Consider the following 14,015-nt stretch of genomic DNA (forward strand, 5'->3'; position numbering starts at 1 on the left):
GCCGGGGATTCCCCATAGCCATAACATTGCTTACGTCACTGAATTGTCAAGCACGTCTAGTGGAAAAACGTGAAGCAATGCAAAGAATGCAGTAGTCATCAAGTCGTAGGCGGGAAATCGGTATTTTGTCATGGTAAAATAAATTAGTTGAGGAGTACGTGTGCTCTTCTAAAAATACCCCTCCGTCACATGAAATCATAACAAACACGTCGACACTAATTTTATGACAACGCTAATATCACGACACGTCCGACACTTTCCTACTGGAGCGAGTTATGGTAGCGTCAAAGAGGCCATAAATAAGGTGAAATAACAAACTTTTTTAGCCAATATCAAGGTGTCAGGTGAGCACGTTCGTTTAACAGTGTCAGGATAGGGAGAGAATAAAAACGACCCGATCGCAAACATGAGCTTTGTGTGATGTCTCGGCCATAACATGCAACGCTAATGCCTTTAGTTCATTATATTACTATCACGTACAAAACACCTTGTGCGTCAGACGTTGAGCGCGCTGCACTGGGATCGCTGTGATTGCGGATGTGAATCTTCAAGACAGCAGCGAAGCTGGAGAAAGTTCTAATCTTCGGTTGTAATTTCGATGGATTTATTTCCAAAAAATAAGTACTATCTGTTACGCAGACCACGAAAATTCGCCATGTAGGGCATGTAGTTTGAGTCCGTTTTGCTATGAGCCATAATTAATGCTTTGATATGTTGTACTTTATTGGCGTTACGGTTTGTAAAAGTTGACACTAGTATTTGAAGAGTAACTTTGACTAATTGTTATTTTAGTCTGAAAAAGAAGCCAATTGAACCAGCGAAAATTGATTCGATCACGTGACGGAGGTAAATGTCACACATGCAAATCTAAGACAATTATTAACAATAACATACAACTTTATATTAAAACGGAGATTGACCAAAAATTTGACCTGGGGGTACTGGTAATCTAAAATGTTGTGAACCAAGGGAGCACGCTCACTGTTTCGCTGTTTCTTTCAGTTACAGTTGTTTCCCGCCATAACAGACTATGAACAATCCCTAACATATACCGCATAATCGATGAAACGTGATACCAGGAGAAAATTGCTCAGTCTTGAGAGAAGGAGACAAACTTCACAAAAATTTCACAGGACTATCTTGGACACGAACAATCTTTAAGTAGATTTCATCGACTGACAGTGATATGGATTTCATTGAAACAGCCACAGTTCGAAATGTATGCACGAAATCTCTGACGCTTGTAAACTATGCTACATCATAGTCTGCTGAATATATCAACCGTTCAAGACCATTAGCTCAATGAGATATCAGAGCACTTACTAAAGAGAAATCCGAGTCGAACTAGTAGGCATTTAGCGAGGATATAAGCATCTGTGCGAGGTGCCACACATAAAAATGTAGTTGTACAAAGTGAGAATTGTATTACATCCTACGGTTTAAATGTCCTCAATTTCTACAAAGGTCAGCCACAGGGATAGCCTTCGTTCAAAATATGGCGCTTTTACAAAACAATTAGAAGGTAGTATTATGGTTTTCTTTTACTGGTTTTAGCGTAAGCTTCGTCGAACGCCCTTTAATCCTGAGTTTAACAGCCGCCGAACCTGCCTGAGACCCCAGATATGTTAATTTCCTTGTGACTAACAAGTATTTTATTGATATAAAATATTTCTGTGAAGCTACCTTTGTAAGCTTGTAAACAGAACGTACCTGAATGCGTGACAAAACAATCAAAGCATAAAGCCAGTTGTCCACACATTCTGTATAAATTATCGTCGGAATCTATAAACTATCAGTAACGTGGCTGCAATCATGCTTCGGTATATATTTTAAGGCTGAGGCTTCCTGGCATTCGAGATTTTAGTTCCAAGACCATCGAAGTGCAAAAGGCAAATTTAAAGGCACAGCGGCTTTGAATCTTCTGGTAAGTTTGGAACTTTTTAGACAGCCAAACAGTTTTCGACTGTTTCCAGATGCATGGATGGAGCGTGTATGTCTGGCTGCGTTTGCCTAAACGAGTGGTTCGTGTAGCGGTGTGTAGTGCAATGTTATGTCCCTTTGGAGGAAAAAATTTTTAGCCTGCGAAGAGGTTCTTTGTGGGGAAAGAAAGCACAAAAGGAGAAAGAGAAGTTGCCATGTGAAGAGCCTGCTCGCAGGTTGTAGTTTAGCTATGAAGGTCAGTTACTGCGGAGATTTGAAAATCGTCGTTCACAAAACTCTGTTAAAAATTTGCTTTCATGTGTCACGGGTTTGTGCTCACGGGTAAAAAGCTTCATTTCGAACAGAAAATGCGCTAGCCACAAGAGTGGAATTAGACCGTTAGCAAAAACAATGTGCGAATAGGTTGCATACTCCAAATAATGCACAAATGCTAATTTACTGCCTCCGGTTCAGCGAGTTGTTTTTATTAGACATCGATCGCTCGATCGACCAGGACAACGCGTTAAACAAAAATGTTCCACAAATAATTACAATTAAAAAAGAAGGGAAGATAATCTTTGTCCATTGTCGTGGCTAAACCCCAGGGCTAAACATATGCATCAGATAATCACATGATTTCGACGCAATTTGGAATGAATAAGCACGAGTAAATCTTTGAAAGGCTAAATTGCAAGGGCTCATAGGGTGAGTGCAGATTGTAGAATTCGAAAAATTCACAAGTGCTTATTTATTGCACGGGAATAGTCATATGATTACTTGATCATAACACACTCGAAAATAGACTAATTAGGGTCTTTGCTGTACACTAATGATTGAAACTATTCGGAAAACGTCAGATAATGTTGGAAAATTTTCGGTAATTTACGGGTGATGTTCGGTAATCTTCGGAAGGGTTCGGGTGATTGTTGAACTGAGGGTGTTCGAAAATATTTGACTGTTTGGCTGTTTGGCTGATATTCGTTTACCGTTCGGAAGGGTTCTGGTGATCTCGTAATTTCCGCTGGTGTTACACTTTTTGCACTGGTGTTACCCTTGAACTGCACGCTCTTAGCCAATCAGAATCGAGTAATTTTTTTCAAGTGTATTATTATTAAATCAATAACAAGAAATTTCGTCACTTTTCCTTTTTTTAAAAAATAATAATGACGTTTGAATAAGGAACATGACAAATTAATAGATTACAACTGAATTGTAATTGGACAGTTTCCTATGCGTTTTTATCTCTATTTATGCCCCAAAATTATCAGCCGTAGACACTTTGTTTACCGTCGATCTCTTATTGCCATAAAGCGATTTATTTTACCGGAAGAACAGTTATAGCAAGATGGGCAATTACTGATTCAGAATCGTGTCCTTTTTTTTTCGATTTCTATGTTTCAGAGTTACATGGTGCGTCAGTCACAAGGGGAAAACGCAATAACAGTTTATCGATACAGTATATATATATTTACACTTTTTCGCTTGCCTATTTAACAATTAGATTATGAGCTCAAAATTTCTATCATGTGATAGTTTAATTACAAGGGCCCAGCCCGAGTCCACTAACTGATTGACGGTCCTAAGTAAAAGATCAGTCAAGTTAGCCATCGATTTTTTATTGACACTGCTTATCTTACCTTTACATTAGTTAATTACAGTAAATTAATTACAATACAATGCTTGTTCCTCACAACACAGTACATACATCTTCTTACAGTACGCTGCTCTTAAAGAAATAGAAAACATGTACCGTGTTTCTTTGGTAACTTTTCGGTCCAGTTTTCTGTTTATGTTGTTTGTCTTTCAGTTTTTTTTTTGTTTTTTTTTTTCACATGTTTGTTTTAGAGAGACTTCCTTTCGATTCACACTTAAATACAAATTGAACAAAAATAGCTCTATAAAAAATAAAATAAATCAATAAAAGAATTCCAAAAGAAATGTTTTTAATAACGAAAAAATAACAGTCTCAGTAGGGCTATGTTACGAATGATATAATAACAGCGAGCCTTTTCTGTCAGATACCCTCAAGATTCTGCCGACTTGAAGATAGAATGTGTATGGCTAAACTGAGGAATTTAGGAAGGCCATCCTCGGAGTCAGTGCAGTCTAGAGTTTCTCCTCTTTGTGACACTGGACCTGCATTCAGAAATTTCTTTCCCTCTAACGTTTAGCGTCAACTAATCCGTTCAGATCACTTCTCACCACTGACTATCTCCTCCTGTACTGAAGACCTCATCTTGGACTTATCGACATACAACGTGATGTTATTTGCACCTTTACATTTCCTATAAAAGTATTTTAAGCATCTAAAATGACTCTACAAATTCATTTTATACAAGGAGATTTATGTTCTATTTTAAGTTGTATTCTTCTAGCAGTTTAACGACGTCGTTCCTGTTAGCCTCTTTTCTCACCACAGAGGCAAACTCTGCCACTGTAAGTTCTGGTTTCTTAGCTTTAAGGGATTCTATTAAGGCTCTGGATGGTCCTCCCCAGTGCTTTTCGAAGACCGAGACTATCTGGCAATGTCTACATCCATAGTACAGAGCAATTGCTCGGTAGTGACCAACCCCTGCCATGTGTGTATCCAAACACTCACAGATCTTTTGCAGGTCAGATTCCTTCTCCAGTAAGCTACTTAATGGTTTAGAATCTATCAAGAACAAACAAACAAACGCGTTTGACGAGTAATACTATCTTGCCCAAACAAATCTCATTAGATTCCGTGAAAAAATGGCGTCTACAAATTACACAGTGCAGCTTACTGTGCTTAATGTCTTAAGGTAAGTTTCACAGCAGTTAATCTCGCTTTAAAATACTTATAGATTGTATTTCTGCACACCAGATAACTAAACTTGGATGAAATCCTCATGCGAAACCAATCGTTCAAATGCCTTTAATGCAATTATCAATGCCTTTCGGTATTAAAATACGCACAGCAAAAGGCCAGTCACCAGGCCTTTTGCTGTTAAGGTCTTTACACATCCGTTCAAACACTGGAAAATGCTTCAAAGGTTGTACCACCTGAGATGGAAGTAACGGTAATTTAATAGTGTTATTGTTGATGATGGTCAGGTTGGTGGTGACGGTGTTTGTTGGTGACCGTTGAGGGTGAAGGTAAGGGCGATAATGAAGGTGATGATCACCTTTTGAATAACTCTATAAATGTTAAAGCAGTGTTCTTCAAACTTGGCACCAGCAATGTACATCACAAAAGAAACAGAATGACACCTACTATGTTGTTGCCATGGCAACACTCTTGGCTTCAGTCTCTTTCTGTGAAAAAACAAATTTCCCTATTTGCAACCTTTAAAAATGGGACAGAGGGTCTTGCTCGGAACACGCATGGTTCTTATATTGTCTTAACACTTCCCATTACATTGGCGGGAGTGGATGATCCTTGTTTAAGATAAAATCCGGGAATTTTAGTCTTAATTGAAACAGAACCAGCGGCATAACTGTTGTCATGGCAACGGCACGACGGGTTTCATTATGTTTCGTTTGTGATGTACATTTCTGATGCCAAGTTTAAAGAACAGTGCCTTAATATTTCTAGAGTTATACTCGATTGAGTGTTGTGCTGTTTTAGTGGAACCACCTATGACGTCATCACTTTCCTCATTTGCATAATACAAAAATGTAAATATGTAAACGAAAAAAAGATATTCGAAAAAGGAAAACGTCATTCTTCTTAACTTTGAAAGGCCTTTCAAATAAGCAGCAATTATTTTGTATTTCATAGGCACTTTAAAGAACATGCTGAAAAGTCAAGTATTATTGGGTTAATTAATTAATAATTTATTGGGTTTGTTAAATTCGAAATAAAGCCATGGTTCGCCGCTTACCAAAACCAATTTTGTGTTTGGTTTAGTCTCGCTCGACTGCCGAGTATTTTTTCTGAGTCATTTTCTAAAAAAGAAACGGCTTTATCTTTCTCCTTCCTGCTAGACTATGCTTCTCGTTTCTTTTTAATGCCCGACTTTTTTGTACCTTATCTTTTGCCCAGTCACGTATCTAAATTATCTAAATTATCTAAATTCACAAAACTTTCCGCCATTTTAAAACACAGAGGGAAAAACTTTGTAATGATGACGTCAATCGTGCGTCTGTCCTCTAATAGATCATAGGCGAGAACCAATCAAAATGCGAGAATAACTTGGGTTATTATATAATCTTTAATAGCCATGCTGGCTTTTTATCGACAATAGCTCACCTGGATTCGATTTGACTTGTTCTTGAGCAGGTCGATTGGACTGGGCGGCTGCTGCTGCTGCTGATTGATTGGGGTGAGTTGATGCAGATCCATCGGGTTGAGATGATACAGATTCACTAGGCTGAGGCGAGACAGATCTAGATATATTGGGTTGGGGTGGTTCATATTCTCTTGCCTGAGGCGATAAAGAATCACTGGAATGAGCTGTGGTAGATTTATTGGGCTCGGGCGATTCAGATTCATTCCCCTGAGATGATACAGCTTCATTGGTGTGTAGTGAAGTAGATACCATATGCTGAGGTGTTGCAGATCCATTCGGCTGAGGTGACTCTGATCGATTAAGCAAAGGTGTTACAGAATCCTGACTAGGCCGCGCCGATGAATGGGGAAGAGGTATTGTTCCTCCTTGGGAAATGTTACAGCCTTCATTATTTGAATCCTGCCCCATGGAAGATCGTAGCATATATCTTACTGGTATGAATCTTTTTACGATCACTGAGATGGACAAAACCACACATAATGCTGTAACTATGATCAAGAGGATCACAACTATACTTATTCCATCTTGCTTTCCAGACTCGACTCTCCCGTCTTTTAGCACTCCGTCATCGAAAGCCGAAGTTGGCGTGATCGAGATGCTGAGTTCTCCGAACAACGAGTTCTCTTCTTCATTTACCGTCATTGTTGTTCTGTCACCTGCTGTCTGAACTGTTGTTGAGGTATTAGAAGTGCTGTAATTACGCTTGGTTGGCTTAGAAGAGCTGTAATTACGGTTGGTTGGCTTCGAAGGCGTTGTCTCAACACGGGTGCATGGCGCAGGTCGCACTTTACACTTCTTCTTGTTATTCGCACATTCCACTGCAAGCTCATCCTTTCCATCGTCGCAACATTGCGTGCAAGGGAAACAGCCAGATATCAAACGAACAGTATAAAATCCGGGCCCACATTTGCTGTCACATTTAGTATCTGTAGTTAAGGTGCAGCTATTTTTAACTGCTCTTCCTTTAGAACATATTGTACATGCCTTGCAATGCGATGTGTCATATTTGTCAGAATACGTTTTGCCAAGTTTGCACGAAACACAGTGAATGTCTGGCCAGTCGTTTACTGAGCTCCCACACGGGACTGAGGGCTCTGTCCCTGGGAGACAGTCCGGACAGTCAAAACATTTCGGTCTCTTTCCCACTGTATTATTCCAATGGATCTGTTCAGGTTTGCAAAGAACCTTTGCCCCAATGTCAAAGTCTGTCACCTGTCAATGAAAACGATTTAGTTAGCATGTCCATAGAATCAAGTCCTAATCAGAACCTAAGAAATCAAAGAGCCAATCACAAACAGCAAATAAATTAATGATGAAAGCAAACCGATCAGAACTTATTAAGCGTGAGAAATATCAGTGTGATAAAGTCTTAAGAAAATTTCATACCGCGAAGAAAGTGATATGATATCATGTCCTGGATTGTACTGCCCCAATCAAATACCCAGACTACTCAAGTTGTGTGTTTTATTTTAGCCGCTGACGCCAACCTCGGCGAGGTCTATTTCAGTTTATGTTTATCACATTTCCTGCACTTTCCTTCTATTCTGAAGATAACAAAATCAACACTTTGGGCTGTTCGAAGCTTTTTGAAGGCAAATAAATTGGTAAGAGCTTGGGCTTACGGAAGTTAATTCTTTCCGTGCGAAAATAAGCTAGATATTATTGTGAACCAGCATCACTTCTTGTAACTAACATCAAGATATATGAAGATGAAAAACTACGGAAGTTCCATTACCAGGTTAGTTGGTCAGATTCTTTAATTAATCTCTTTGTTGGCAAATACGATCAAGTTGGGTAAAACATTTGGTCTTTTGGAGGCCGATTTTCTACGAAGAAACTAAATTTTAATTGTGCTTTTTTGTTCTGTGATTCACTGTTTTGGTGCTTTTTAAGGTGTCTCGATACATTTTCTGGGCCATACCAAGCATTTTAAAGCATCAATAAGCTTTAAACAGTTTTCCCTGATCGGAGCGATATAAAAATTATTCCAGTATTTGGAAATGGGTTAAAGTTTGGTGTAATATATATTTCTTAAGGCAATCGATATTTCCATGGAAAGATAAAGAATAAAAATCGAAAATCGGTGAAACATGAATTTTGCGCGAACCAGGTGATATGAAAAGCGAATACTTTAGTGTATGGCAAGTAGAATATACAAGGATAAAAAAATCGGTATGTTTCATCTAGGGTAAATCGCAAAAACATTACAAATTATATTTTTTTAAAGGCAACAACTAACGGCACCTAAAAGGACTTATTCAGGACAAAAGACAAAACGGAACTCAAACAGACCGACTTTATTTGACTAACAATACACGGATCGAAACTGACTCGAACAGACCAACGACTGTTGACGAATTTTACACGAGTCTTAAAGGCAATGCCATCACGGCTAAACTGACTAATCACTTTCAACGGACTAGACTTATAACATAATCGACTGGCTAACACTATTCACTTGACTCTGGAGACGACTTCCGCTCAGGCTGTCGAAACGTCAGTCACCAACAACAGTTCATCTACCCTCACATGGACGATCATACAATACGAACTATTGATATTTCTGGGTTCAAACCGGCCATTTACTAAAACCTGTCCCGCAGAAAGAGAAGGCCAATACCATGTTAAAAATGAACAGCTTATCGAGACTAAGAACAAGATCTTTGATCCGACGATATTATCTTCTTAGATCCGATCGTCCAGTCTTTACTATTTAATTGGCCTTTCCCCGTACTTTTTCTAATAAACTCCCAAGTCAAAGTAAATATTGTCCAGTTTTTTTCCTTAGATTTGCATTAACATGTGTAACTTGTCACTATGACCGTTTTCCTGCAGCGGACTATAATATAAAACTGATTTCAAGGAGACAAAATGAGGTTTTCTCTTAATTTCAAGCTGCTTTTCACCATTCATAATAATATATTTAAACTGTTCAAAATCTTGCCTTCTGAAAAGAGATATCTACATGTATTTATACACTTACCTTTATAGGAGACAGGCAAAGCGATTTGTTTTCTTTCTCTGGAACTAATGCAGAAGAAGGAATTCAGAATCATATTATGAAATGATGCTATCCTAGAAACATTGATAATAGAAACAATAATTATACTAACTCAGAGTGGATTTCCATAACTGAATTCCGCCAATAAAATAGCGGGAATGTGCCACTGGGCAATTCGGGATTGAGTGAGTGAGTGAAAGAAATTGTGTGACGTATAACAATCTGGAGACACGGCTACTTTGGCGGCGAAGGCTCTGGATTAGAAATCTGGAGGTCCCTAGTTCAAATCCTGCACCCTGCTACTATCTGGATTGGTTTCCGGTGGTCCGCAGTTCAACTCTTCCACCGCGTTGTGTAAATAGTCAGCTGGTAAGCCTCCCACCAGTCGGGATTCTTAATAGTTTATCTTCTATTTGCAGTATTTGTTTATTTATTTTTTATCAAGTGATTTTTTATTTATTTATTTATTTATTTATTCATTCATTTATTTATTTATTTATTTATTTATTTAAGTCTTACAAATTAGCACAACAGTGCTAAATACACTTAAAGTGCTACTGAAACGAAATTTTTGTATGTGAGATTTTTGCTTAGTAATAAAGTTTCAACCTAACTTGGAAACACTGCAAACTTTTTTTCGCATTCGGTAAGCGAAAACTGCTTTTTGAGCCGTTCGAAGTTGGCTGGTTAAGCCCAAAATTGGCTGCCATTTTGACGCGGCCAAAACAGCCTAGTGACGTCACTGGTTGTATTACTCTCATGCCGCGCTGAAAATTTAGAGTGATTATGGGAGAAGAGATTACTGTTCGAAGCCCCCCAAAAAACATCTTAAGGACATCTCAGAGCTGTAAAGCAGATAATAACAGTAGCCTTAGACATGAAGAGGTGGAGAGTCGATCCTGGGGCTTTCCAGTCTATTTAATTGGATATTTGCAGGATATTTTATGTAAGCAAGCAAACGAGTGGGAGTTCTTAGATCGCAAAATGATCCGGGACTCTTGGTGAAATGGCCAGCACTCAATTAAACAATATCTACACTCATAAAGTAAAAAAGACATGAAAACAAGAGAAAGCGGCTTTTGAAAATATTATTCGGACTGCTGCTGCACGAATCGCAGCAACAACGCTTCGAGTTTTCAAGTCGCTTCGCTTCGAGGAAACCGGACACTTTGTGAGTTTCACAGCGGACGAGATTGTGCCACAATGACCTTCAGTCCAGTTGTATCTGCTACATCCTACAAGTTATCACAACAGCAACAATTTAAGAAACCCTCTTCTTTTATATGAGGGAGCGAACTATAAAGGTAAACTAAGCCGCCATGACCCTACAGGTATGTTTTCAGGAAACGAGAGAAAGCCTGACAATGTCGGCGGCGAAAGGTCATATATGCAAATTAGTTCAAATTCTGTTTAATAAACCTTCGAAAGGAGTGTAAACTAGTAGTAATCAGAGATTATGAGAGTGCGTTCGACGCTCTCACTTTAATATATATAATTATATATCGTAAATAAATGATTTCACTAGCTGACTTTCAACCTTTGTCTATTGCTAAAATCAACATTTTTCAGCAGCAACCGAGGTTTTACAGTCAGATATGCATAGTGTCAAAGTCCATGCTAGTGAAGAGGTCATGATTTGTTTGTACGTTGCGTGACGCTGCCAGTTTCTGTAGTCTCTCAAGTTTCATAGAATATTTAAATTACGTACATTATTCTAAGGTAGCATTTGCAGTCGCGTGCTCGTTTCGCGACTAATTCGAGTACTTCCCCTGATGAATAAAGTAGTCTTATGGATCTTGCTTGCCTTCAGAGTACTTTTCCACCGATTCCAAACAATAATATTTCGACCGGATAAAGACTGAGCTATCTGTCGCGACTGGAACTAATCAACAAATGCAATCAAAATGTAGCTGTTCCCACGGTTTATCATCCCAAAGCCAAGTCGAGTTAATAAACAAGGACAATTCCCTCAGATTGCGATAAATGCTGCCGTCGAAGTGTTTAAATTCGCCAAAATCTAACGCTGAGAGCACATAATAGCGAGGCGTACGGCGACTGAATGGAAAGAAGTCAAAAAAAGATCCATCGGAAAGACGAGCTCACATGGCCTGCTCACATACTCACATGTTCCCCACATGTCTTATCACGTCTTAGCATTAAACGGTACCAGTTTACTGGCCGTGACATGCCCCTGCAAAAATCAAGCGGGGTGGCCATTTTGGTGTCCTTACAGGAATGTGGTTTTTTTCAGCCTAGAACCGTGCACAGGAAGACCAACTCTGAAAAGCCACAGGTCAAAATTAGGTTTGCGTTCCACTTCGTCGAACGCAACTAGTGACGTTTTAACGAATTGTTTTGAACTTGGATACTATTAAAAGAAGATCATAGACATAATTATGTGGTAAAGAACTCAAAGTAATCCATCGGCCGTGAAATATTGCAATTGGGAGATACGTGTAAAAGAGAAGCGAAATTCCCGCTTTGTTTACACTGATACGTATGCAGCGATAAAGCAAACCCTGCTGCGGATCACAATTTTCAAAGATACATTTTGTCTACCACAAGAACTCTCACTTATTAGTATCATAAAAAGATGCCCTCTGTGTGCAAAGAAGTACTCGACTCAAAGCTTGTGGACCGTTAATAACTTCGTGATTGTGCGGATGGCTGATGTGCTTACGGCTTTCCATGCGGTAAAGTTGCCGAGGATATATTCGAACCTTGTTAATAGACCTTGGATAAACGTGAGAATCCAAATTTCAGAACCAGGCTGAAAACAGACGACGAAATATCGTGTTTAGGCTTCAGGACGTGATATAAAAGTTGCCACACTCGTCTTCGAAATCTCCAATCGAGTACTCAAGATGTTCGAAAAGTGTACTGAGCTGTTCTAATCTGTATCATTTATTTTGGTGAATCTACACTCTCTGGCGCCCTCCAACGTTTATGATGTGTATTTCCTGTCAACGCTGGACAGAAATTACAAGGTAGAAATCTAGTAGGTATCGACAATATGAAGAATAAACTTGAATAAATCAAGTGAAAACAAGAGAGAATCCATAGCGCTTCTTGCGTGAATACAACCAGTGACGTCACAAGGTCCTTAAACTCGGTTCCAGAGCCCGGACACAGTTTTGCTCCAAAAAGTCGATCTCAACAGCTAAAAAAAGCACTTTCCGTTAGGATTTGACAGAAATAAAGTTCACCATTACTTTAAGCACGTTTGAAACTATAGATCGGGATAATAAAAGAGAGTAGGGAAATTTCGTTTTAGTGGCACTTAAACACTTACATAATGTTATTTATATATTTTTATTTTACTTCGGTGCGCTATGAAACGTTCATCGAAAGAAAATAAAATGGCTTCAGATTTACTTACTCTTTCAGAACTAAAAGATTCGGAGAGTTTTAAAAGAACATTAGAACCGAAAGGAAACTCTAATTAATAGTAATATTTTTTCCCATTCGACAGTGCTAGTGTTTCACTGAGAACTAGTACATCCATGACCAGAGTGGGCTAGTTACCATATGTCACCCTCGCGATTATCGAATCCAACTTTGTTGAATGAGATGTACAACGAACCGTTTTCGGAAAGGACAAACGTGAGAATGTTTGTTTGAATCAGCTACGACAGAGTAAATCATTTAATGTTACGGGAAATAAAACAAGAAAACCGTAAAAAAAAACTCTGTACGAAGCTCTGACAAAGCTAATACTCGAAAAGCTAATACATGCTTTGGCGGTTGATCAAGTTTTTACTTGTCCGTCGACACAGACCAATAGTTTCTTTAGAAAGTAATAACTTAATTCTATTCAGATTTAGCTTTTTTCAGTCTTCTGAGACCGAAAAAGGCTTTTGAGGCCCACACCTTGTAACTCTTAGAGTACAGTATTAAAGCTATCCGTCAAAACCAAATTTAATTCACAACTTTTAGGTACTAGAAAAGGGCCGAAACAATTTGAGTGTCTCATTTACGAAATGCTGATAATCAAAGAATACTAAGCATCCTCGAACGTGCAAGAAGACTCCTCGCTAAGTTATTTCTACTGAACATACAAAAATGTTAATTACGTTTTTCACTCATTTATATCTATGCGTCACCTCGATATTTTCACTTTTACGAAATATGGAAACGTCCGAAATTGCACGAGTCGTGTACAGATTGAAGAATTTTCAAATAGCACGAATTGTGTCATTGTCGTGCAGTTTTGGTCTGAAGTCTTACGCGTAATTTCACTATCGAACGAGCGCGCAGTGCGAGTTCAATTACCATCATTAATCATAACAGTTACAATCTCCTCAAATGTGATTGGTACATAAACTGCTGTATTTCGCTCTTATTAATCTGCAAAGTTGTAATCGGACAGTGTAATCGGAGAGTTGGCTGTAATCGGACACCTGTAATCCGACAGTTACATGAGCCCGTCATTTTACGTCCTCTCCACTAAGTACACCAATCACAACATTGATTACAATCACTATAGCAACTAATTCAAGAGACTGGCTTTGTAAAATTGTGGAGGTTTAGTCTCCGGTGACCATATTGAAAGAAACTTAACAGCCATTTTGCAAGCTTTTCTCCATATTTTTAATTATGATTTTAAAAAATGACTATTAAAAGCTCTCTTCGAATGAAACTTTTACTTTTGTGGGAAATTGTAATGGTTATGATTAATTGGTAACAGGACGTCGTGTCGTCCAATTGAGTCTGTAATGATACTCCTGATGAACAAATCAGACTCTCGCTGTGCGGTCGTCTGATTTTGTTATCACTCGTATGATTACAGACCGAACTGGACTCCACTCAGTCCTGTTACCATTATTAATTGCTGGAGTTTT

At 38.6% G+C, this 14,015-nt stretch overlaps 1 protein-coding gene across 4 annotated transcripts in view; it reads right to left on the reverse strand.

Annotated features, from left to right (window-relative positions):
• Window positions 1-3,213: 3,213 nt before the first annotated feature.
• Window positions 3,214-14,015, reverse strand: part of LOC110049178 (uncharacterized) — a 65,559-nt gene continuing 54,757 nt past the window's right edge. For all 4 annotated transcript variants that reach the window (XM_089272570.1, XM_089272569.1, XM_089272568.1 and 1 more), the window contains 3 exons: window positions 9,157-9,200; window positions 6,134-7,385; window positions 3,214-4,573 (listed from right to left, as the gene is read on the reverse strand). In XM_089272570.1, the coding sequence (XP_089128696.1) occupies window positions 4,272-4,573; window positions 6,134-7,385; window positions 9,157-9,200 (1,598 nt within the window). In that variant the 3' untranslated portion in view covers window positions 3,214-4,271. The remainder of the gene's footprint in view (window positions 4,574-6,133; window positions 7,386-9,156; window positions 9,201-14,015) is intronic.

This window comes from Orbicella faveolata, unplaced genomic scaffold (assembly GCF_042242905.1).
Source record: "Orbicella faveolata isolate gen_17 unplaced genomic scaffold, um_ofav_v1 contig_35, whole genome shotgun sequence".
Lineage (NCBI taxonomy): Eukaryota > Metazoa > Cnidaria > Anthozoa > Scleractinia > Merulinidae > Orbicella > Orbicella faveolata.